Raw genomic sequence first — 24423 nt, 5'->3', positions numbered from 1 at the left:
ACAAAGAACCCTTAGCATACAGGGAGAGCCCTAATGTTAGGAGAGGCAACAGCTCCCTGAACTTCCTCTAACCACTCCTTACCCTAGCCACAGAGCTACCTCCACTCCTACCTCCAGCATACAACATGTCCCCCAAATAACAAAATTCCTCCATACTTAAAAGACTCCTACAAGTTCAGTCTCTTTAAGACTGACACTCCTTAAATGCTCTCCCAGACACACTGTGCACACAAAATCAGCATTATTTCACAGCCTACCTTTAATACCACTACAGTTAACCCCCACTATTCATGGGTTTACATATTCGCAGATTTTTCTGGGAAATTTTTTCATGATATTTCCTGCCTTTCCCAAAGCGACAGCTGTTCCTTGTGGTTCATGTTCCTAGTTTTTCATGTTTTCTGTGAGAAATACTATACTATACACTTAAACGTGCAGTTACCCTGTATAGGTACGTGCTGTTCTGCACACAGCAAACTCTCATCGTCATCATTGCATGGTTAGTACAGGACACTGTACCCAGGAGGGCTTGTGTATTATCCTGTACTGTCTTTTTGAGATGTATTAATGTGCCATAAGATGCATTTGCATGTGTTATAGTGGGTTTGTAAGTAATAGGGATAGCTAAACACTGAAATCAGTGACTTCTCTGGTCAGTTTGGGCTATTCGCAGAATTCAACATGCGTGGGATGTTCTGGTACATAACCCCGTGAATAATGAGACCTGACTGTATATATCTTATGCACACACTTATCACAAACACTGTACAAGATGGAGTTGCCTCCTACACCCTTGTGACAAACTGCACATGGCCACACTCCCTCAGCTTTGACAGTATCATCACCAAGCCTAGATATCATGACTTTACTCCAAAACCTTTGTGCCCCATTCTGTCTCCTGATTTCTTAAATCTTTTCTCCACCTCCCTTTCATTCTTTGCAATCAACATCAAGTTATCAGCATATAACATTTCCCATGGGGAGTCCATTTCAGATGTCATGTTTGGAAAATTCACGCACCATGACAAACAACATGGAATTCTCAAATAAAAAAATAAATATATACTGCACATACCATACTAATCATAAGTTTATAGAATTTTCATATGAAATTTACTGATCATCATCATCAGTTTCCTCATAACCATCATCACTTTCACTTGATGTCTCTGTATTACCATCTTCTTCATCCTCTGTCATGGATTTATCATCACTGATCACACTTTGCACACCATCTGCTTCCCTTTTTGTGCTCTTGTTTTCATCATGGTTTTCTTCAAATTTTGACTCATTTAGCTTCATCTTCTTTCTGGGAGTTGGCAACCATTCCTCATCACTATTAACTTCATCTGAACTCTCACTACTTCCGATTTCTTCATGGTTATGATTGTGGGAGTTTGCTTTTTGTTTCTCTTCAACATTCTCTAACAAATGAAGGGCCAAGTGTTTATACAAATGTGGCTCATCTGGAAAGCTCAGTGAACAATCACTACATTGATACTGCTTCTTTTCTTCAAAACTGGCATCTTCATTTACATCCAACAGTCCATAACGAGGCCTAAGATTTTCTGATGAATCAAACAAGTGTCTCAGCATGTGAACCCAAAAAGCATGCCTATATTTAAATTCTGTGTTGCACAGTGAACAGCTAAAGTAATCAATTGGTTCATTACATTTTGATACCAGTAGTTTTTCAATATTCTCATTACGTTTGCTTGTATGAGAACCATATTCAGTTGTTAACTTGAGTTTACATATCCAGCACTGCCTCAAGTTAATTTTATTCCCCAGGTCTCGTGGAACAAGATTATCCCACATGCCCAGATCACAAAAATGCTTAGCAATGTGCCTACACATCCAAGTATGTCTCTTAAAATTTGCACCACATAAATAGCAGTTCATAGGATCCGTAAAATTTTCAGTCATTTTAAATTTATGTAATGTAAGAACATGTTTAACTGCAATATCAACATCATCAAACATTCCATCACAACGACGACATTTCCAGAACTTGTTAATGACACTTTTAACAGATTCCTCAACTTGTGGCTGCTCAAAGTTAGGAAATGATTCAATGATGATATCAGAATCTACTGCTTCAACTTTTATTTCAGGTACTTCAGGTGAATCTTTTCTTTCTTCCCTCTGTGGAATAACAGAGCAATCTATGCTCTGTGTCCTCCTTCTCAACATCCTTCGAGATGGCAAACTAAATTCTGCCTCCACAGTTCGTGAAAGAAAATGACTAGCTAAATGCTCAGTTACTTTCGATTCATCTTTAAACTCACATGAACATTTAGAGCAATAAAATACTTGTGATTTGGGCCCTTCATTCTCGTCATGGGATACATCCGTTGGCCTACTGTCTTTACAGCGGTACTGTCCTACATTTTTATACAAATGGAGAAAAACATGCTTCCAGTGAGCATATATATTTGAGCACTTGTGATCACACAATGAACACTGAATAGGCTCTTCAACATTTAAATCTCCAGCTCTGCTTGATAACACTCTTTCTATATAATCATTTCTATCCTTTAAATGCTTCCGAGCCTTATTACCAAGCATATTTTTGCATATCCAACAGTATTTTCTGTCTAATGATTGGTTTAACAGTTTTCTGGGAACAAAGTCCTCCCACATGCCAAGGTCTGTGTAATGTTTTAGTATGTGAGAGCACAAAACTAATGGTTTTAAAAATGTCTTGTTACATAAATGGCAGGCATGGCTTGTCATCATCTTTTTTAAGTATATCCTGTGGCTGGTGACTGCATGGTGCACAGCAAGTGGCTTTGATTCAAACTTTTTATTACATTTTTCGCATCTGAAGAACTCTGGATGGCTCTTTGCTCCCTTCTCCATATCCTCTTGCTGTTTTTTGGTCACATTTTCTGCTGCATCCCCTCCTTGTTTATCACTTTCTGATGGCTTGTCTCTTCCATCTGCTGTCTCATGCACTTCTTTTTGCTTATCCCTTAATGCCTTATCCAATCTCGTTTCATTATCCAGCACTACCTCATCATCTTCCTTCTTATTATCTTCATAAGCAATGACAATTTCTTCTTTATCTGCAGACTCTGCTTCAATAATCTCAGATGATTTCTTAGATTTGTTAACTTTACCCTTGAGGGTCATTTTATCACTGTTTTCTTTTCTTTCTTGTGACTCTTCAGCTGCATCTGCAAGTGTCTTTGAATATTTCTTGTTTTCTCTGTTCTCACCATCATTCTTGTCATCAGTATCTGTTTTTTCCTTTGTACTATTAGATCTCATTTTCCTACCTCCCTTAACCTCCTGTTTAACAAGGTGTTTTCCTAGGTGCATCAGAAGTTCACTTCTTCCTTTATATGTCATTGCACACCTGACACAACTGAAACGTTTCCCTCCTTTTATATTTTTAAAATGTGGACTACAGAAGTGAATCTTGATGTGACACCAAAAAGCATACCTGTGGGGAAAAGATTCATTACAAATGCCACAATTAAAAACTTCTTCTTCAATAGTCACCTGTTCTAAGTTGCTTGTGAAATAACTGTCAATGATACGATCTCGAGAAGATAGATGATACCTTGCGTAACTTGAACCACTGACATTGCAGATCCAACACTTTTTTCTAGCACTTCCTACTTCTATGTTGGAAGGAACTAGTGCATTCCAATTCTTAGAGTCACCATAATGTTTGAGGATATGCTTACAAAATGCTGAACCACATGACATAAATGATTTGTCACATATATGACATACCTTTGGTGCTTTGGAGGTAAACGACAAACCACTTCTATGTTGTTCCACTATGTGACGGATACCTACTTCTGGACTTTTAAATGACTTTGGGCAAAAATGGCACTTATGACGAACAGCAGGTAGACATCCTGACTTATTTTCTAGTACACGTTCATCTCTGACATTCCGTGTAGATTCAGGGGGATTACTGACAGCATGATCAACTGGTGTGGACTGTTCACTAGTGAGATCATGGGTAAGTTCAGACTGTTCACTGGATGTCTGCTGATCACAATCTGGCTGGTTATCGTTGGTCTGTTGGGTGAGCTCCGCCAAACTGCTATCCAATGTAGTCTTGGCCAGCAATGTACTCTTATCTTTTCCAGACTTTTCTGTATTTACCTGATTAACTGAGCCATCTGTTTTAGGGCCATCAGAATTTTCTTTAGAGCCTGACTGTTGCTGTGAATTTTTTGTACGTTTCTTTCTGACTGGCTTGGCAATATCTTTATCTGGTGGGGCATCTCCAGGCTCAGCAACACATTCTTCAACATGCCTGAAATACTCATGTGCAGCAACAAATTCCTCACCACACCTCTTACAAGCTCTGGGTTGTCTTACTATAGGATCCTCTTTGCATTCCTTTAAATGCTGTGAAAACATTCCACGTGCATACTTTGCTCCACAATATCTGCATTTTAGATCGTTATCCTTATTGTGTACCAGTTTATGATGAGCAAGCTGTTCTTCCCTTGTGTCAAACAACGCTAAACACATATAATGACATCGCAACTTTTCTTTGTGAATCATCTTTTGATGATGAAAAACCTTCCTACTACTTGTATTTTTCAAGCCACAAGCTGGACACTTAAGTTTAGTTGAATGTCTTTGTCTTTCATGAATTTTAAGGGCAGTCATATTTTTGAATGTTAATGGGCAAGAATCACAGGTCAGGCGTCTACTAATTCGAAATCTTGATCTTGATTTTCGTATTCTGCCCACAGGTGCAGGATTTGGGGCTAAAATGGCTTCAACAATTGAACTAGGATTATCAACTGGCTCTTCTTTGATATTTGCTTCTGTAAGATTTGGGAGAGAAGTCTGGACTCTGCTGACAATTGTGGTGGACACAGGGACTAGAGGATTATTCGATTCTACTGGGGACTGATTATTTGACTCAGCTGACAAAGCAGGTTGTTTTTCAATGTCTGTCTGTGTTATAAAATTAACATTACCAAACCTTAAGCTTCCAAGAGAAAACTCACTCCCCTGATTTAAGAATGTCTGTGTGGTAAGATTAGTGTTACCCAATTTTACGTTTCTAAGGGAAAACCCCCTAGCTTGGCTTGAGACAGTCTGTGCATTACCTAATTTTAGGTGTTCAAGAGAAAGCCCACTTGCCCGACTTGAGACTGATGGTTCATCACTATTATATTGCTTACCATATGATGCAGAAGCCAAACCCATCTCAGCCCATACCTGTTCTTTTCCATACAAGTTCTCATCATTGATCATTGTGACAGGTACTCCCAGATGTTCAGCCACATGAATTCGTAACTGCTTTTTACTTCTTAGTTTCTTATCACAAATATAACACAGTAGCTTTGATGGGCATCTCACTCTAGCAACTTTTTTCTTCGCTACAGGTGCCTTCACTCCTTCACTTATTGATTCATTTACTGCCTTTTGTGGTCCACTGGGTTTCTGTTTAGATGAGTCTGGGGTTGCAGCTACTACTACTACTGGCTCTGTAGTTACATTTTTATTTACTGGATTCTTGTGTCTATCTATATGCTGAGTCCACTCAATTCTATTATTAAATTCAGCTAAGCAGTGCCTGCATTCATACAAACAATGAATCTTCCTCCTATGCACTGTATATGTGATAGGACTGGTAAAAACCTCCTTACAAACATTGCATTTTAGTTCTACTTGCTTTTTTTGATGAGTCAGAATATGCATTCGAAATGTTTCCTGATCCTTAGTTTTAAACTTGCAAATGCCACACTGCTGCATTACCAAGTGTACTTTTTTATGAATGAGGTAAGATGTCTCATTTGGGAATACAGCAAAACACTCTTCACATACCTTATTTACTCTCTGCACTTGCGCATTACTAGGCTTCACATTTTGTTCAGGCTGCCGAGGAATGAGTAGGATGGGACCTTGTATAGTCGGTAAGGCGAAACGTGGTTGCTTGAAGGGCATCATACCTGTTGGGATAACTCGTAGTCAAAAAATAAATAACTACCTTGTTCATAATACTTTACAGATAATCAAACTTTCACATTTGTTGAAATTGTACAGTGAAGCATTTTACATAATTTAATGGTGTTTGGTTGTGTTGTACTTGTCTGGTTCAGTACAGTACTAAATAAATGAACCCCTTCAGCACAATGATGCACATTCATTATTATTCTTGTTACCAAGAGACAGTTTTAGTCAGCTAAGGAGACCCCTCCTGATGAAAGGAATAAATGTGCACCATCACAATTTATGCTTTGAGACCACTAATCATGCTAGTTTATGTAGGTCTATTTACTTAATGGTAGCTTTTAATATGTTGTAATCTTGAGGCCTTTCCCCACTCTGTGCCCAATACCAGAATCTCCATGCAGAACCTTATTTCATGTCTTTCTTAGTCTGTCTTTGGGCATTTTCCCCACCATACTGTATTCATAAATGTGACTCTCCTCAACCAAACCCCCTCACACCTTTTCTCAGCTTACTCAAACTATCTCAACCTATCAGTTCTCATCACTTTTCAAATATGGTAGCTCTTATTCACAATCTAGTACACTACTGTACACTATTCTCCATTAGGTCATTTAGTGATACTGTATGTACCCATCACAACATTCTCTGATTGCTCCAATCTATCTGTATCCTCTTCTCACACTGGCCAAGTATCACTGCCATAAAGTATGACACTTCTTTCAGATATTTCTAGAGAAAAACCTAAGCACAAAAGGGCAGCCCCTTCTTAGTAATAAAACTAAAAAGTATAAAAGTATGATTTTCTAGATTCTTCCTCCCCTTTCCAGTGGTGATATCCTCTTCTAGTGCTCTCACTTCCTCTTCTACATGGCCAAGAAAGTCTTTATTATATGCTGCTGTTTTTTACATTTTTTTTTTCCCTTTGAAGAAGTCCACAGTAATCTGCAGAAAAATTGCTTAGTAAAGTTCCTTTGCTACCTATAAAGATGACTTGCCAATTTCCTCTGATTCACAGAACCAGTTATGTGGAAAAAGTTGTGATACTTTGCAACACATCCCCAACGTATTGCAAGAACTTAATATACTAAAGGCCCTGCAAAAGTAGGCAGGTCTTTGGAAAGGTAAATGTGTGATTAAATACATAAAGATAAAAGCACGTAACAATCCAAAAGGGTATTTATGGGTGTTAAGCAAAAACCAATTTAACAATCCAACTTGCTCATGTGAGAGCCACATTCCTCATTCCTAACCTTAGCAACCTCCACTTCTAACCTTGACATTTCAGTTCTAACTTGGCATCCTTCAGTCTAACCTTGACATATTTCATCCTAACCTTTATATTCTTCACTCTTAGTCTTAATATTCATTCCAAACCTTACCATACTTCAGTCTTAATCTTGCCATTCTTCATTCCTAACTGTGATATTCCTCTGTCCTAACCTTGACATTCTTTGCTCTTGACCTCAACACTGTTCAGTTTTAACCTGGCATTTTTTCATTCTGACCCTTAGTGCTTTTTAGTCTTAATCTTGGCAACCTTCAGTCCTAACCTTAGCACTGTTTAGTCCAAACTCTGGCCTTTTTCAGTACAACACTCACATTCAGTATTTGGTTCAAATGAAGCAATTAAATACAAATACAATCCTAAATAGTACTCATAGGTACTGTCATTACTCTGCTAAGGTTGGTGCACTTGGGCAGTGTATTCAGGTGAACAACATAAGATTTTGTCTAACAGAGAGAAATCCCAGTAGTCAGAGGCTTCAAAAACTACACTTGCCCATTCTCTACTACTGGTACACCTGTGAATCTTAGAGATTTAGGCTAACCATCCATTCACCCATCATCCAATACTTTATTGCTCCATCAACAGCCCAAGTGTTGTGGGCTAGCCTAAGCTGTTGCTCGTCCAAGTGGCAAAATAACACCAAATGATGACAAGTAAAAGATGAGTAAGTCACTGACAATAAAGGAAGCTCAACTTGAAATCATTCTGAACACTCATCCAGTTGTATTTAGGCATGGGTAATCAAAGTCTAGTCATCATCCTAGATCTAATTCACACTGCAAGATAACTTGCTAAAATAAAACAAGTGCATTGGAGTGCTACTGTACAAGTAACTGAATTCTAAGCACACTTTGAATACGATACTAACAGCTCAATTGGTCATTATGTGATTAATCCAAATATAATCTCCAAAATCTATGGTTGTCAAATATCTATCTATGGCCAGACATCGTAATCCCATAAGGGGTGGCCGCTTGTCTTTGAGTGTGTGGTTTCATGTGGTGGTGCACCAACCCTCCATCAATCCACTTGTTGACACATAGGGAACATGTGTGGATGGGTTATATGGTTATCACCCAGCGTTATAAATAATTTCCTGACTCACTGGAAACCATTAGGCTTGTCACTCAATGCAAAGCTGCCTGAAGAGGGAAGAAGATAATGAAAAGTGACAGGAATGATGGGAGAAATAAGAAGAGAGGAGGGCAGACACAGAAAAAGAATGATAAAGGTGAAAGTAGTATGCAGCACTACAGCAAGTGAGTGGATGATGGTCACCACCACCTACCACATTTGTCAAATATAACATCCAAAATAAAGTGACCACATTAAAAATCCACACCACCAGGTGGTTAATTTATAATAAGAAATATTTTCACTGTACAGAAATAACTATCTACATTCCAACTTTAGCCTGCAGTAAAGTATAACCATTTCCAATCCCCCATTATACATCATTTTTTGTACATTACTTACGTCTTGCTCTTTTACAGCTAACCAAAAACCCCCGCAAATACAGAAAACCAGACGCATCATAGTGGAAATCAGAGATATGTTCTGCTTCTCAAACAACTGAACCTTGTCAACTTGATTGCAAATTTCTTTCACTCTTAGCTAATATATAATACTGTACATAGTTACACTGTAGTATTCCAAACAGTACTGTAGTTCACCAAACAATCCGGTAGAATAGTGCAACTGCTATATTGTCCTCCCTCTCCCTTTGTAAGTGAACCATTTCCTATCATAATTACACATCATTTACTGTTTTGCTTATAATGTTTTTAAAGGGAGAAAGCATACTACGTTTATGTTCCCAGAATGCTACAAAAAGCACTAACAACAGATGATGTGGAGACTTCAGCCCCTCACATCTTGTACTGGTGTAAAGATACAGCTTCATCTCCAATCATCAGTTGTGATGCAAGGAATGTTGTTGCTCCTGTCACAAAGAAAGGGAGGGGACAGTCGAAGGTTGGGGGATGGTGGAACCATGGCCTCCCTCTACTCTGACTGGAAAAAATGATTCATGATGATGGAAAACAGGACTAAGATATAAAGATGGAATTGATAAAAATGTGGAACTGATTATCTGTAGAACATTGGTGATTAAGCTTCTGCTCCCACTGAAATGGCCATAGTGTACAAAGGTTTGTTGAAATCATATACAATGTACAGCAGTTCTGAAGAGTACAGTACTAGTAGTAGCAGCACTAGTAATAGTAATAGAAGTAAAGTAACCCCAGTCTGTCTGGCTGATCATACCTGTCAACCACTGGCAAGCAATTGCCCCTGCAGGGCCAGTCCTGTTCAGTGAACTAAGTTCTCTTGGACTGGACAGTGCTTGCCACAGAAATGTGCAGAGAAGTGCAAAGGTTTGGTTCCTGGATGGATGCTGCATTTGCCTCTCTCCACCTAGTTAACAGGAGTACCATAGAGGGCTCCAATCATCCCGTATTTGCTTTTATGGTTACCATCCATTGTCACATATGGTTTCCTGAGTTACAGGAGATCATTTAGCTTGTCACTCAAAGTAGTCACCTTAGGAGGAAACAGGCAGAAATTCAAGTTGAGTGGATGGTGGTCACCACCATCTACTGCCAAAAAGTATCAGTAATTAAGAAATACAAATTTGGGAGACTGTAAAAGCCAATTAACATTCACACTGATAGTTTAATGGCTGGGGTATGACACTACGATGGATATACACAATGCTGCTGTTGTGGACCTAGGGTTAGCTGGATGTGAGTAAAGTGGATTGCAGCCTGAAGTTGCTATACTCCTGAAGTACACCATCCACCTTCTGGGGAGAGGGAGTTGAGAGGCATCTGTATAACACGACAGTGAAGGTGCTGTTATAATGTTGCCACCGCATGAAAACATCCCTCTCTGGCACCTCCATGTAAGTATCAAGAGGAGTACTGAAACATATTTTGTCTTTACTATAAATATCATGTTTATTTAAAATTTACACTGATGAAGACACCATTTATAAGAGCAGACTACCTACAAAACTCCCTAATTAAATACACGAAGACTTAATTACATCAGCATTCTCAACACTTACGAGTAATCAGGCTAACTGAGAATCAATAGTTAGCCCTTCGGTATTCACTCAGTCTGACTACTCTATGACAATATTAGTGCTGTACTATATATATATGTATATATATACATATGTATATGAAAAAGAAAAAAATGAGATGGAGAGAGTATAACAGAAGGGTTGTTGGTGCTAGTTTAACTTAAAACCTGTGGGAAATATCTTACAAGGATAGCCTAACCACATTCCCCAATCCTGCTAAACAAATGCAAGTCAACAATTCAATTTCTTAAACTCCACTTAAAGGAGGAAACAAGAAGGGGTTAAAATGAGAGAAGTAAAAGTGTGTAAGTTCAGCGAAATGGATGACCTGCTGTGTTAAAGCATGGTCAAGTGCATCCCAGTACAGCTTGGGAGTACAGGTATGGAGATTCTTAATGTTCCAACAACCCTACTGTCAGTCTTCTTAAAGCATGTGGTATACTGCATGAAAGTCAGTAAAAACTTATCAAACTAACTTCTTTACAAAACAAGGTAGAAAAAGTTCATAAAACTCAGCTATGAGAAGCCAAAATTAAGTCCCAAGCATATTTAGGAGCCATTTTTTTTTTTTTTTTTTTTATCATGTAATTTTTACTTTTCATTAAAAAATTAAAACTGACTTTGTGATCTAATGCAACAGTCCAGAAACCAAGCATTAGATATTAAATCAAGCTATACTACTAATGAGTTATCATTATCAATATACAGTACTTTCTGATCAATTTTAATCTAAATGTGAAGTTACAGAACTACATTGCTTAACTTTCTGACAATGGAAAACTCCAGACAGCAATAGTAATGCACCTTAACAATTACTTTATTCACAACATGCTAAGACATAAATATATGCTACTGCTTGCTACCGACTGTTCAATGGGTGGCACAATTGCTGTAGTACTACCCAGCAAAACTTCACAGTGTATGCAGATGCCTTGCCCCGTTTCCTTGCACAGTATCATACGGTAATCTTTTCTGGGACATTTACACTGAAGATTATTAATCTGCTGTGCTGTGTCAGTCAAGATTATACTATACATACCTCCCTTAACACACTAAACTCACTTCAAAAGTTTCATATCACAAATGAGTCCAGAATAAAAATACTGACTATACAGTATTACAAAATAAATAATGGATTTATTCCAGCTTAGCAAGATAAGTGGCTAATGATCTGGTACAGTACTGTAAGCTGAGTAATACACCGATGACTCAAAAAGAATGTCAATATAGTACCATATTTGTTCTAAATACCAATCAGTAACTACAAAATTATATAAAAATAACTTTCCCCACAACATGTACCAGAACTGCTAGCCTCTCAGTTATCTTCAGAACAGAAATTAAAAAATGATATCCAAGTTTTGAAAATCATCTTTACTCAAACACTCCTCAAACCTGCCTTCTTTGCCATACACCACTTATACAGTACTGTACATTCAAATAATATAGCCCATGCTCACAATTCCAATTTCAGAACAAATATGGCACTAAACTGAGTGGACCACATAGTTCTGGTATTAAAAAAAAAAAAAAAAAACAGAGATCAATGTATATTAAGAATTCAGCTGTGGTATATTCCAATCCCTTCAGCTTTTATCATTAGAGTACCTTATGCTGTCTGATAAAATGTACTTAATATATGTACCGTAAAATTAAAATACCAATTCAGTACAGTATTAACTAATATAGCACACTGCTGACTATTCACCACAAAGTATCAGATCAATGTCATAAAATTTATCCACACAACCCCAATTATTTTCACTCACAGAGGGTGAAATGGATAACTAACTAAATTGTAACCACAGTAGAGATTAGTCTTTAAGACTACTTCGATCAGGATTAGTGACTAGGTATTTTCTTTGCTAACAAAATTTAAATTCCTTAAGTGTACTTTGCAAATTTCCCCATCGACAGGTGATGGTAAATCAGGTTTGCAGTCACACACCAGTAATACTACCAGGAATGATATATTCGAGCAGAATATATGAAGATTTTAACAACCGTTCAACTCCACATACTACTGCAATGATTTACTGTCAAATATTTCATGCATTCCCCAGAGATCACATATGAAACACATATACTTCACAAAAATATATAATATTTCTGGAACAAAACTTAATTTCTATACTGACAATTACTCCACATACAAACAGCATGACTTTCACACAGCTTATGAAAAACCTGATAATTATATACTTAAAAAAAAAAAAAAAAAAAAAAAGCAGTTACAGATACTACATGCTGTACAGTCTACCTTGAATTATTTACATAAGCAATATATGAGAACTCAAATATAAAGAAAAAAAATGTAATAGTTTTTCAGAACAATGCAGTACTGTATACTACTACTGTAATACAGTACAAATTTTTTTCCATAGGTAACTGCTGATTAACTAGAGTTTCCATTACGGCATAGCAATCACTAAGCTCAATGCTTTTAAATTAATACATCTGTCTTGAAAGCCAAGCCCTGTACCATCAATTTTAAGTCAGGCATACTATAATACTTCATGCTAAAATTGGCACAGATGTGTAATTAACTTTGGTACAATGGCAGTCAGTCTACAGTAATTTCAATGGAAAGAGCAGTACAGTATCATGCATCACTGCATATAGCACACCTCTGAAGATGAAGAAATTAAAACTCCTGGTTTTAAAGCAGAAGATTTACTATTATTTTTCCAGTTTTATGGAAGATCAGAACATAATTTTTTTCATCTCCAGCTCAATACTTTACTCATATTCCCTGTACACAAACAAACAATACTGAACTAATGTCACACATGACCATTTAGCAAATCATCAGTTTATTAAACTAACTACAGGAAGACCCGCTCCATTAATTGCAGCTGTCAGATACAGCACATGAATGCCCAATTTCCTTGGGGTATACCAGTCAGACAAAAGTACAAGGCAACCTATCATGAACACTAATTCGGGACCCCTTTCAAGACAATACAGTGTATTCACATTTACCTTTATACCATGCACTACAACTCATCTAGTTGAAACTGCCATTAAAAAAAAAATAATAATAATAAATTAAAAAAAAATCATATGCAAATAAGTGTGTGAAGATAAATGTATATTACCATCTTCACCACCCTCTCTATCACCGCCAAATGAACAAACATGGTCACTAAATTCATTACTGTGATGTTTTTCTGGAGTGGCTACCAACTGTCAAAACTATTTTCCAATGACTGTGGTCAGTGTACATGATGTCAAGAGACTAATCAAGGCAAAACAATTGGGGTTTGTTGCACTTATTCATAATTAACTGTTTATAAATTTAAGTACAGCTCAGGCCCACCATGAAAGGACTTCATTATTTAAATTTGCTGTACATACTTCGGCAATACCCAACTTTTGTTGCAGATCTAAAAATCTGATACAATATTATTGAAATGACTACTAGCAATACCCGGTACCTGTAAAGCCACTGAAGAGAAAATCTGTTTAAGTTAATCTATTTCACTTCTCACAAGCATGTTTTGACTGCCAATGTTATTAATTACAGTAGAAGTTTAAAATGATTAATTACAACACACTACACTGTACTGCTTTTCTCCACTTCAAGTACTTGTTCTGAAAGTACAAATACTGATATATTCAAAACAAGGCTGCATCCAACAATGTTTACCAAGAATATAAAAATACTGTATTCCAAACTATCACTTTAAAAAAGCAAAATATAGGACTGAGGAGAGAGAGAGAGAGAGAGAGAGAGACAGAGAGAGAGACAGAGACTGTAAAGATGTTAATGCCATTACTGAGTACTCCAACAAGCCACTACAATAATGTCTTCCAACATCTTGAGAAACCCTCTGATGATCCCAAAACCCCTATTCTTTTCAATATCTCACATTTTATCTACAGTACCTCTTTTATATCTCTCCCTCTAGTAGTCCCTCCTCCCCTTTGGCATATATTTCCTCTTTTATATAAAGTCCAACAGTTATTGCAATTCATTTATTAATTGCTGTATCATGATGTCTTAGTTAGATTACAACCAATGACTTTCATTGTCTCAAAGCATAATTTTTACGTCAGCCATGAGAGCACCATTGAAACTGTTAGAATGCTGCATATGACACAGCATAAAAAAAAAATAATTACCAATGAATCAATTAAACTCAAAGGTGATGAACTTACTAATACGGTATAACTGATATGAGGATTTCTCAGCAAAAATGTAACTTTCTGGAAAAAAAAAAAAAAAAAATCTGTACAGGCTATTACAAATATTTAATTTATTATGCAATAAAAATAATAAATTCTAACATCATACAATCTCAACCTCTATACTGATTAGCTGGCATTTTACAACACCTGTGTCACTCTGCTGGACATGAGTACATTCAGTCTTTCTTTACTGCAGTGCCCTCGCACAGTGAACGAGTTTATGGCCGGGAGACGTGCTCATTCAAAGTGAATTAGTTCACTGTGAACAACATATCTTATGGAAAAAATAGCATATGGGTGGCACCGCTCCCTCAAAATCCACTTTTTGAGCCACAGAGATGTACTAAATGGCACATTTCAAACATACAGTTCAGATATATAAAACACATGGTTATTTACCTTAAATGAAGCAGATGGCGGCCCTGATTGGCTTGAATACAGGTGGTTCCGAGGCAAGGAGATACATTTAGTTTGTCCTCACCACAACACCTTCCACTCCCTTGTTCCCATCACCAGTTTCGCCCTCATCACTTAACTGAACCAATTCCCCACGTGCCTCTACCTCATTCACATCCCATAAAACCTTTAAGTCCAAAGATGACACCACTGACATCACATCATCACTGTCTTCACCAGGAAGTGTAGCAGACGATGTAGAGGCAACTGGTTCCTGTTGTTATTGAGTTCGGTAGTAGCGTGAGATGAGTGTTTCTTTGTTTCTTCTGTTGACCTCCATACTGTGTCTTTCAACGTAAAGACGAAAAGTGGTTTTTACTCCACTGAGCACTTCCTGTGTCCTAAGGTAGCTGGTTTCAATTACCTTGACTTCTTCTCTCAGAACATACATTGCTGCTAGAATTTTACTGAACTTGGGCAAATGAACATAGGCAAATCTTCGTCCTCCATTGGATTCTGCTCAAAGGGTTGCTCAGATCTGGCTTCTTGTGCAGCATCTACTGGGGGGGAGGGGGGTCATTCAATATGGGAGATGGCAGTTATGGCCTACTCTTTCCACCGATTTCATTCATTCGGGGTTCAACTCGTTCATTATGGTTTTGTGAACCTCATTACCCCCTGCTCGTTCACTAGGCGAATTGTTTACTCTGAATATGTTTACTGTGCGAGGTCACTGTATTTAGGATTCTTGTAGGCAAACTGCTACTTTAAGTGAAACCAACGAGCGAAACATGCACACAGATTCATGGTGAAGGGATTAAATAAAACATGCATGCATGCACGCACTCTCTCTCTCTCTCTCTCTCACACACACACACACACACACACACACACACACACACACACACCAAACACTTATTTCTGACTCAAAAGCATTTCATAACGAATTATGTAGCAATTTTACGTGAAGTAATTTTAAAACAAGAAATAACTGTATTTTTATGTACAAAGAATTTACATTCACCTGTTTAAAGCATGACCATACTGCACATGCAGACACCAATTTGCCAATGGCTGCCTGGTAAGACAATTTTATGAGATGATATGGTCACCCCTGAGACCTTTAACTTTGTTGTTGTTATAATTTTTCTTTTGTCAGAGCAATGTTCAATATGCAGTGATATACTCTAGTTATAGTAAGAATTAGCTGTTGTTGCCAAGAATACTGAACTAATATATGTTACAGGGGAATGGTTCACCAATACTGTACTTTCAAGTGCAAAAAACTACTACCTAGTGTACGGTACATATTAAAAATTTTCAATACAGTGCTGTATATTAATATAAATAAACAATGAGGGAATGTTCCAGCTATATCTTCACTAAGAGGAGGAATGGTCTGAAGAAGACTTCATACATCCTGGCTGACAGCTTACACTAAAATTCAAGAAAATACAAAATTAATGATTTTTTTTTTTTTTTTTTTGCATTATTCAAATTCCACTGTCTATCCCAGTCCATACTTCAAGTCCAAGCTCTTCTCAGACAGTGAGGACAAACACAAAAATCAAAACAGATCGGAAGTAACTACACACTCAGAGGTAAAATTTCCTGCATAGGGCAATCACAATGCCATTCAAAATTTAGTACTTCGTATACATCCCTCAGGAGTACAGATCTACTTGTTATGTACAGACTGTATACACAATATGCATTCATATACACATACCACAAATCAGTTCAGCATTTCAACTGTACATTAGAAGGATAACTTGCACATAATGCTACAACTAAATTCAATACCTTTGGGACTCATTAAACATCAGAAAATGTAGCAAATACAATTAGTACTTGTAATTAACAATACACTGCTGCATTAGCACAAAAAGTTTGACATGTAACATTACAGATACATGAATGAAACCACTATAAACCCCTTAAATCCCAGTGATGTTCTTTTTAGTTTAGTTAGGTACTCTTACTGGCCTGCTCAATCAAACTGGGGTAGCACAACAACAACAAACGGTACCACACAATTTTATCCCAATTAAGATTGGCCACTCATAATGGAGGGGTCTATTGAGGCTATAACTAACCCCTCCAGTTAGAAAGGTCTCTCCTAAGCTGAGGAAGATTGTAAGGAGATGGCAAAAATAAAATAAAGACTTCCTAGGGCTCTATGGGTTAAAGATATTTCTAAACTTTACTTTAACCTACGGATTGCTAGCCACAGCTCAGGCTGTGCTGGCCATGCCTCACTGCTACCTACTCCACCCCTATGCAAACTTACGCACAGTGCTACCAAAGACAGAGAGAGAGAGATTTTTTTCTTTTCACCAGATTCACCAGATAATGCCCTGGATGTTTATCTTCAGGTCTTTAATAAACGAGCAATTTTTTTTTTTTTTTTTTTTTTTCCATTTTTTCACAACTCAACTACATAAACTTACGCATGAACCTACGCAAAGATGGAGAGAGAGATTATTATTTTTTTTTTACCCGATGATGCCCTGGATGTTTATCTTAAAAAAAAAAAAAAAAAATCATTTTTTGCACACCACGGGGTGGGATAAAAAAAGGTAATTGCACAATCCACGGGTTAAATACTCAATCACAACATGTTTTCAATATCTGTGAAGAACTTCCTTTTACTTTTCCAAGATACTGTATCACATTTATATCTAGATAAGATGATCTTCCGTGAATAAAGCAAAAAATACGCAAAACATTATCCACAGAAAAACAATATATGAACTATAAATGACTTTTGCATAATTGTAAGCTGAAAGTGCCAATTTAACAGCATTAGGCTGGGTCATACTCAGGTAGAAAATTTAATTCCATCTCAAACTGATAACACAATATACTGTCCTGTACATAAATAAACCCTTGTAATAAAATTATTTTTCTTAATTTGCTGATTACTACCAGCCAATATTATTCAATTAAAGGGCCCTCTAGTGCTGAAAGGTGATATGCTGTCAAAAGTAATGGGAAGAGGAAATTCTTCAGTTTTTCTGCAGTCTCATAATAGTTGTGAAATTTTCCATTTTCACTATAAGCTTCAACACAATACCATTTCTACAAAGCTGGCTACAAATTTCCTATGATGTACAACAATAATACTTCTGAACAGTGTATCAGTATTACAACATAAAGATTCAAACTCAGAACAAATTCCAATCATTGTTGTGTAAGAGAACACTGAAAGTAGCTGCCAACATAATTTTATGACAGTGCTACACTAACTTGAGGTAACAAAGGAGGCAAGAAATATTAGTATCTGCACCACGGAAAATAATCCAACATGGCTATATGCTATAAAATACAATGGCCCATCAAATACAAGTGAATTGCATATCTTAAGAGATATGAGAGAGAAACCATACTGCAGCAAGATAAAAAATAAAGGCTATCCTTTCATTCCTCTTCTGAGATTCAGCTATAGCACAAGTCAATTTATTTCTTATGCTTTCCTTCCTTTTCTACTACATCATCACATTTTGCCATAAATATTAATATATGATAACAAGTAGCCAATATTGCTCACATAATTTACTAAAGGCTTTGTAAATATAGTTAAATTGTATTTTACTTTCAAGCATGAAGAGACACCACACTGCACCGAACTCCGATTTTCCCATCACTGGGATTTGACAGGGAGTGAGATCAAGTGCGCACAACATAATTAAAAAATTCAGTATCTAGTAAATTATGGTATATATACAGTAATACCTTCATTTAAAAAAAAATCTTGACCCTGCTTCCCCCTCCCCCCTAAAGTACATGATCTACACACGTTGTGAACCTAGCACTGTTCTTGAATTAAAAGAACCATCAGTAATGGCTGTGCTCACCCAAGGGTACCTCTCTTTTCCTAATACATACTCAAGATGTCCCTGAATTTGAATACATCACATATCTTTTGGTCATTATTGTGTTCTGTAGTTTACTTACACAGGTTTGACCTTGAACTGCACTAACAACACAACAGTTACATATCAGAGGTGACTGAATCATCCCTTCACCTAATTCTAAGCCATGGCTTATTATAGCACCCTTACTTTGCAACCAAGAAGGGCATCACATGCATATGTAAGACATATCATTTACTTTATGAGGTGGATATTCTCCATCCACAACCATCAGCTGACTTATTTATACCCATACTGGAGTGTCAAACACATACAGTACTAGTCCGAGGAACAAGACATGGATTCATCTACATTTTCTTGTTCCACTTGCTGAGCTAAATCATGGTCTCTGTTATCTGTACGGTCACTTCCAAACTGGTCAGCAGCAAGAGACTGCATTTCATTAAGAGCACCTGAATCTTTGTATATTTTCTCAGCATTACTTTCTAAGCCTTCACTTTCAGAAATCCTATCCTTACTCTGTCCTAACAAAATATTCTGAATATTATGAAACAAATCTGACATTCCTGAAAACTCAGTGCTGTCTGATAAATCAGAAAATTTCCTAACTTTAAGGATATTCTCTGTAATCAACTCTTCTGGATTTTGTTTGGGGACTGATTCACTTGCAACCCTCTCACATTGTTTGGGTCTATCACTTGTTGGTTCTGATTCGAAGTCTGATGTCGTGTTCCTTGATGATGGAGATTTGGTTCCAGGATTAGATACATTAGCTGGTGTAAAATCATTACTTATTTCCACTGATGGTGATGATTCAATATTTGACATTTCTGGTTTACTATTTGGTGCCGAATAATTGCTTCTATCTGCTGACTGTGCCACCTTAGTACTTGTAAATGCTGATCCACAATTAGATACTGATTTCTCATTTCCTGAACGTCCACTTTTTACACGTGAATCTTCAGTTGTTGAAGCTAGTGTACTACTAACAGTTGATCGTTCATCTGTTGACAGTTTAATACTTACTGCTGTTCCCTCATTTGCTACTGATCTACTGTCGGTGTTTATTGCAGCCCTTTCACTAGAAGTTAATTTAGCTCTTGGTGATGATTTCTCAACTGCTGCTGTCAGTCCAATATCTGATGACTCATCAATTGCTGTTGGTGATCCACTTTTTACTGCTCCACAAGAGTTCGTTGTTAATTTTTGTGATGCTGTTGAGCTGCAAATTGTGGAATGCTTGCTATATTCATCAAAGTTGGGAAGCACAGCACTACAGGTTTTGCAGGTGTGACATCTCTTATCTTCTGGCCAGTTTAAACAAGTATCAACGTGCATTGACATGGTCCGCTCACTCCGACATAATCGAGGACAGTATGGGCACATGTGTCTACCAGTCAAATTCTGTAAATGCTTGCTTTTATAATGTTCAGACACTTCACTTAAACTATTAAACAGTCCACCACATTTGAAATGGCAACGAAATTTCTGACTGTGAGAAGCTCTCAGATGATTATGCAACTTCCTACGACTCACATGCTGTGTATTACACTCACTACAATAAAATTTCTGACGATGAACTTTTTTGTGTCTAAGTAACATTTTCCTTGTGCGAAATGACTGATCACATTCATCACAAGTAAACCACACTATCCTCTTCCTGCGTACATAATGCCTTTTCTCTACAGTTTGTTTTCTTTTCTTTTCAGTTTCATCAGCTTGTGCAATTTTAACCATTGCTATGTACTCTTCCAATTCAGGATCACGTGAAGAGCTCATGGCATGGCACCTTAACATCAATTCATCAGTAATATAAACTCCAGGTACCCCTAAATGCTCACCGATATGGTCTCGCAAATTATTCAGAGTTTTATTCTCTTTTCCACAAATTCCACAAGCAAAGTCACTCCCTCTCATTCCACTTGCATGTCTTTGAATGTGCAAATGAAACAGGATCAACTCTGTGAAATCTTTACCACAAATATGACATACCTCCCTAAAATTCTGGCAGGGTTCATCTACCTGCATTCTCTCTCTTTTCAGACTTTTCATAGGAGTATGAGAAGAGGAGGGACACTGGGATCGAGGAGACGTGATCTCTGCTGAGGAAGGGGTTGAGGACTCCTCTTCAGGATCAAGAGGCAGCACAGTGGAAGGGCCCGAGCCTGCAGGCACAATCAAGTGTCAGCCAGTATCATTACCTTCTGAGAGTGCAAACATCAGTCACCCAATGAACAATCACTGACAACTTTAAATACGATAAAACAGTCATTGTACCTTAGGATATATGGTGTTACTTATGTCATCACTGGTCAAACACAAATAACAGTACAGATTTAGCAAGTGTACAAAATTACAAATAGAATTTAGAAAGGTTTGCAAGCACGTATTCATGTCTTGGCTGTATGATTGTATTATTAATGAGTTAAATTATGATTTTATATCACAATCTTTAAATTATTTTTCAATAAATTATATATATTTGCATACACATTAAAAATACGCTTGCACCAGTTTTGCGTTCACCTACACACTCCATAGGAATAACTGCTTAAATTGTACATTACACATACTTTTACACCTACTGCCACTTATCTGTATATACAGGAAATGGTATTGCACTGTACAATTTTTTTATTCTTTTTACTGAAGTATGAGGTACCAGTATTAACTTATGCCGAAAAGCTAGGAAAATATATATTAAAATGAATCAAACCCAATTATTTTTGCAGGTCCATTATCATCATCATCAGGTACAAAGTCACTAATTTCCTCACTGGGAGGGTACTGGGCACCATAGTAGTCCCCCATAATATCCATTTGGGAGTTGTCATCCAAGCTAAACATTGAGTCTTCAGTCACCAGGCAGCCAGGGTATGGTAGAGGATCCTGGGATAAGCTGGGAGTGCCATGGGTTTGAGATGATTCAGACCCAGACATTGGAGTTTGTCCAGCTGACCCTCCACTAGCCCGCTGTTTCACTTTAGTCATTTCACTTTTATTCTTTTTTGATGGTGAACTTTTATTAGAGGCTGTTTTTGCAGCATGTATTTGTGCTTTTAAAGCTGCAGTCCAACTGAGATTCACTTTATGTTTCTTACAGCTTGGAGACACATTTTTACCTAGAATTTTTTTGGGCTGTTTCAAGTATTGAGGTGAATCAGAGGATGACAGACTATCATCATACAATATACTCTCAGTCTGACATATCTTATCACCAACTTCATTTTTTACATAACTATCAAATTTTAGTCCACTACTTCTAGTTTCATTATCTACTCTCCCAATGGCACTGTTAAACTTTCCCTTTTTATTAAAGTCAGAACTCATTACACTAACACCAACAAACACTTTCTTGTCCAACAAAAATTTCTTATCAGGACTACTAGGCTTCATCAGAAGTTTTCTTTTATATATGCCTTTTCTCAGAATAAAATCATCCTCATCATCATCTGGTTCCTTGTACGATATGGGCACACATCTTGCTCTTCTTTTCATGGGAGTATTCACTTCTTCAGACTTTTCCCCATTTTCCTCATCTTTTTTTTCCTCTTTCTCAGATTTCTTCTCTTTCTCTTCCTCTTGTTCACCTTCATCTGATGCCTCTGATTCATCTTCATCTTCATCTTCATCCTCATCATCACTGGGAATTTTTGGATGCTGAGATTCCTGGTGTTTCTCCAGTTCAGTTTTTTTCGTAAATATCAGAACACATTTTGGACACCGGTATGGCTTATTTGAATGAGCATTCTTTTGATGTTGCTTTAACCGAAGCATCTTTCTGTACTTTGCCCTACAGTTTGTTTCTGGACAATGGTGAACTTTATGACTGATGACATGCCTATTGTATGGACCACAGCTTCTAAAAATTTTGCCACAATGTTCACAAGCTCTAAAGGGATATAATGTTTCATGGATTTTCTTCAGATGATATGTCATTGATTTTTCCCTATTGAAGGTGATGTTGCACTTGGTACATCGGAATAACGAACCAACTTTCAAAAGGTATGATGGTCGTTCATTTATATCTGTCTTTTCCCTATTTGCATCCCATTTATCCTTCAAAACTGGTACACGTTTATCTGACTGTTCAACAGCTTCTCTTTTTGAATTTGGTTTTAATGCTGATGGGTTGTTTTTAGTCTTTCCCAAGTCCTGTGGCTGTTTGCCTGATGTTGATCTCTCATTAGCTCTATCACTGGATTCTCTACCTGTGCTCCGCAGTTTTCTGGGTTCCTCTTTACTTCCTTTGTCTGATGACTGTAACTTATCTTTAACTTCTGGTTCTGATCGTGTCCTATCTACAGTGGATTTGTTGGGTGATGATTTCTTTCCTGACTGAGGTTTTCTTATTGTGGTATGCGTTGGCAAATGAAGCTTAAGCTGGTATTCACTACGACAAACTTTATTACAAACTCTGCATGTCAAAGCTTCCTCTTTTGCCTTTCTCTCTCTCTCTTTTCTCTCTCTTTCTTTTCTAAATTCTTCCTCTTCATCATCAGATTCCTCCTCCTCCTCCTCATCATCATCATCATTGCCAGCCTCATCAGGATCAATATCTGTACCTTTAGATGCTGCTTGGGATCGTGTTGCTCTGGAATGTTTCTCTTTGAGATGATCCTTCAGCTTGGATGAATCACTGAAACCCATATCACATAAATCACATGAAAACTCTCTTTCTTCTTCTGAGTCTGATGATGAGGATGCTGATGATGAAGAGTCACTATCATTTCTGCTATTATTATCACCATCATCAGATTCACTCTCACTTTTGGATTCCTCTTCACTCTCTTCCACTGAGGTCCTTGGCTGTGGTTTGCTCCTAGTTACCCTTCCACCCAACTGTTGCCGCTCTGGAGGTACTTTGGTAGGGACTGCTGCTTTTCCAGGGGGTCTAACATTCATTACTTTGCCACGAGAGATGACATCTTTTGTGTTCTTTGTAACCCCTACCTTACTCACAGGCACACTGCTGCTAGATATGCATTTTGACTTTCCTTTCATGTTTGCATTGGAAGATTTTTCAAGGAGGTGTCTATGGTCTACTTCACTTTCACTTTTCAGTGATTTCTTTAAATCTTTTGGTCTGTCTTTTTCTACCTTTCTTTTCTTCATTTCTTCTTCTCTGGCTCGCTTTTCCTTCTCCTTTAGTTCTTTATCTTTTCTCTCTCTTTCAGCCTTTTCTCTTTGCTCTTTCTCCAGTTTTTCCTTTTCAAGTTTTTCTCTGTCCCTCTTTTCCCTTTCCTCCTTTTCCTTTCTTTCTCTCTCTTCCTTTTCCCTTTCTCTTCTTTCTTTGTCTTCCCACTCCTTTTTGTCTCTTTCCGCTCTCTCCTTAATTTCTTCCTCTTCTACATCTAAAACCTTCTCCTTCTCATCAACACTTGCAGATGCATTCCCATCAGATTCATCACTGCTCTCAAGAAGTTCATGCACTAATCTTTCATGATTTATCAAGTGGTGCTTTAGTTTAAAAGATTCACCACACTTCAAACAGTGATGATGAGGCTGATCTTTGTGATTTTTGAGAATGTGAAATCTCATGCCATACTTCCCTTTAACCTTGATTTTTTCTTTGCAGATAGGACAAACTTGTGTACCTCTGTGCTTGTGTTTTAAATGAGCCTGGAGAGAGGATCTTTTACGAAATA

The 24423-nt window shown here is 37.3% G+C and overlaps 3 protein-coding genes across 3 annotated transcripts in view; all 3 read right to left on the bottom strand.

Annotated features, from left to right (window-relative positions):
- Window positions 1-1113: 1113 nt before the first annotated feature.
- Window positions 1114-4533, bottom strand: LOC145414676 (uncharacterized). Its single transcript, XM_080284194.1, has one exon. The coding sequence runs from the start codon at window positions 4531-4533 to the stop codon at window positions 1114-1116; it is 3420 nt and encodes a 1139-aa protein (XP_080140320.1).
- A 140-nt stretch (window positions 4534-4673) lies between these two features.
- Window positions 4674-24423, bottom strand: part of LOC145414675 (uncharacterized) — a 75620-nt gene continuing 55870 nt past the window's right edge. Inside the window, exons 4-6 of the mRNA XM_080284193.1 lie at window positions 5812-5936; window positions 5166-5301; window positions 4674-4717 (exon numbers count right to left, since the gene is read on the bottom strand). Coding sequence (XP_080140319.1) covers window positions 4674-4717; window positions 5166-5301; window positions 5812-5936 — 305 coding nt within the window. The remainder of the gene's footprint in view (window positions 4718-5165; window positions 5302-5811; window positions 5937-24423) is intronic.
- LOC145414529 (uncharacterized) lies at window positions 21476-24377 on the bottom strand. The gene has a single exon (XM_080284049.1). The coding sequence runs from the start codon at window positions 24314-24316 to the stop codon at window positions 21476-21478; it is 2841 nt and encodes a 946-aa protein (XP_080140175.1). The 5' UTR covers window positions 24317-24377.

Source organism: Coenobita brevimanus, chromosome 100 (genome assembly GCF_032717465.1).
Source record: "Coenobita brevimanus isolate Jiangsu-jjx chromosome 100, ASM3271746v2, whole genome shotgun sequence".
In the NCBI taxonomy this organism is placed as follows: Eukaryota; Metazoa; Arthropoda; class Malacostraca; order Decapoda; family Coenobitidae; genus Coenobita; species Coenobita brevimanus.
The sequence above is the reverse complement of the archived record's forward strand: the minus strand, read 5'-3'. Positions and strand labels throughout refer to the sequence as shown.

Bases quoted from the DNA above. Each gene is read 5' to 3' on its own strand.
- LOC145414529 (XM_080284049.1), bottom strand. From the start codon at position 24,316: ATGAGATTTCACATTCTCAAAAATCACAAAGATCAGCCTCATCATCAC.
- LOC145414676 (XM_080284194.1), bottom strand. From the start codon at position 4,533: ATGATTCACAAAGAAAAGTTGCGATGTCATTATATGTGTTTAGCGTTG.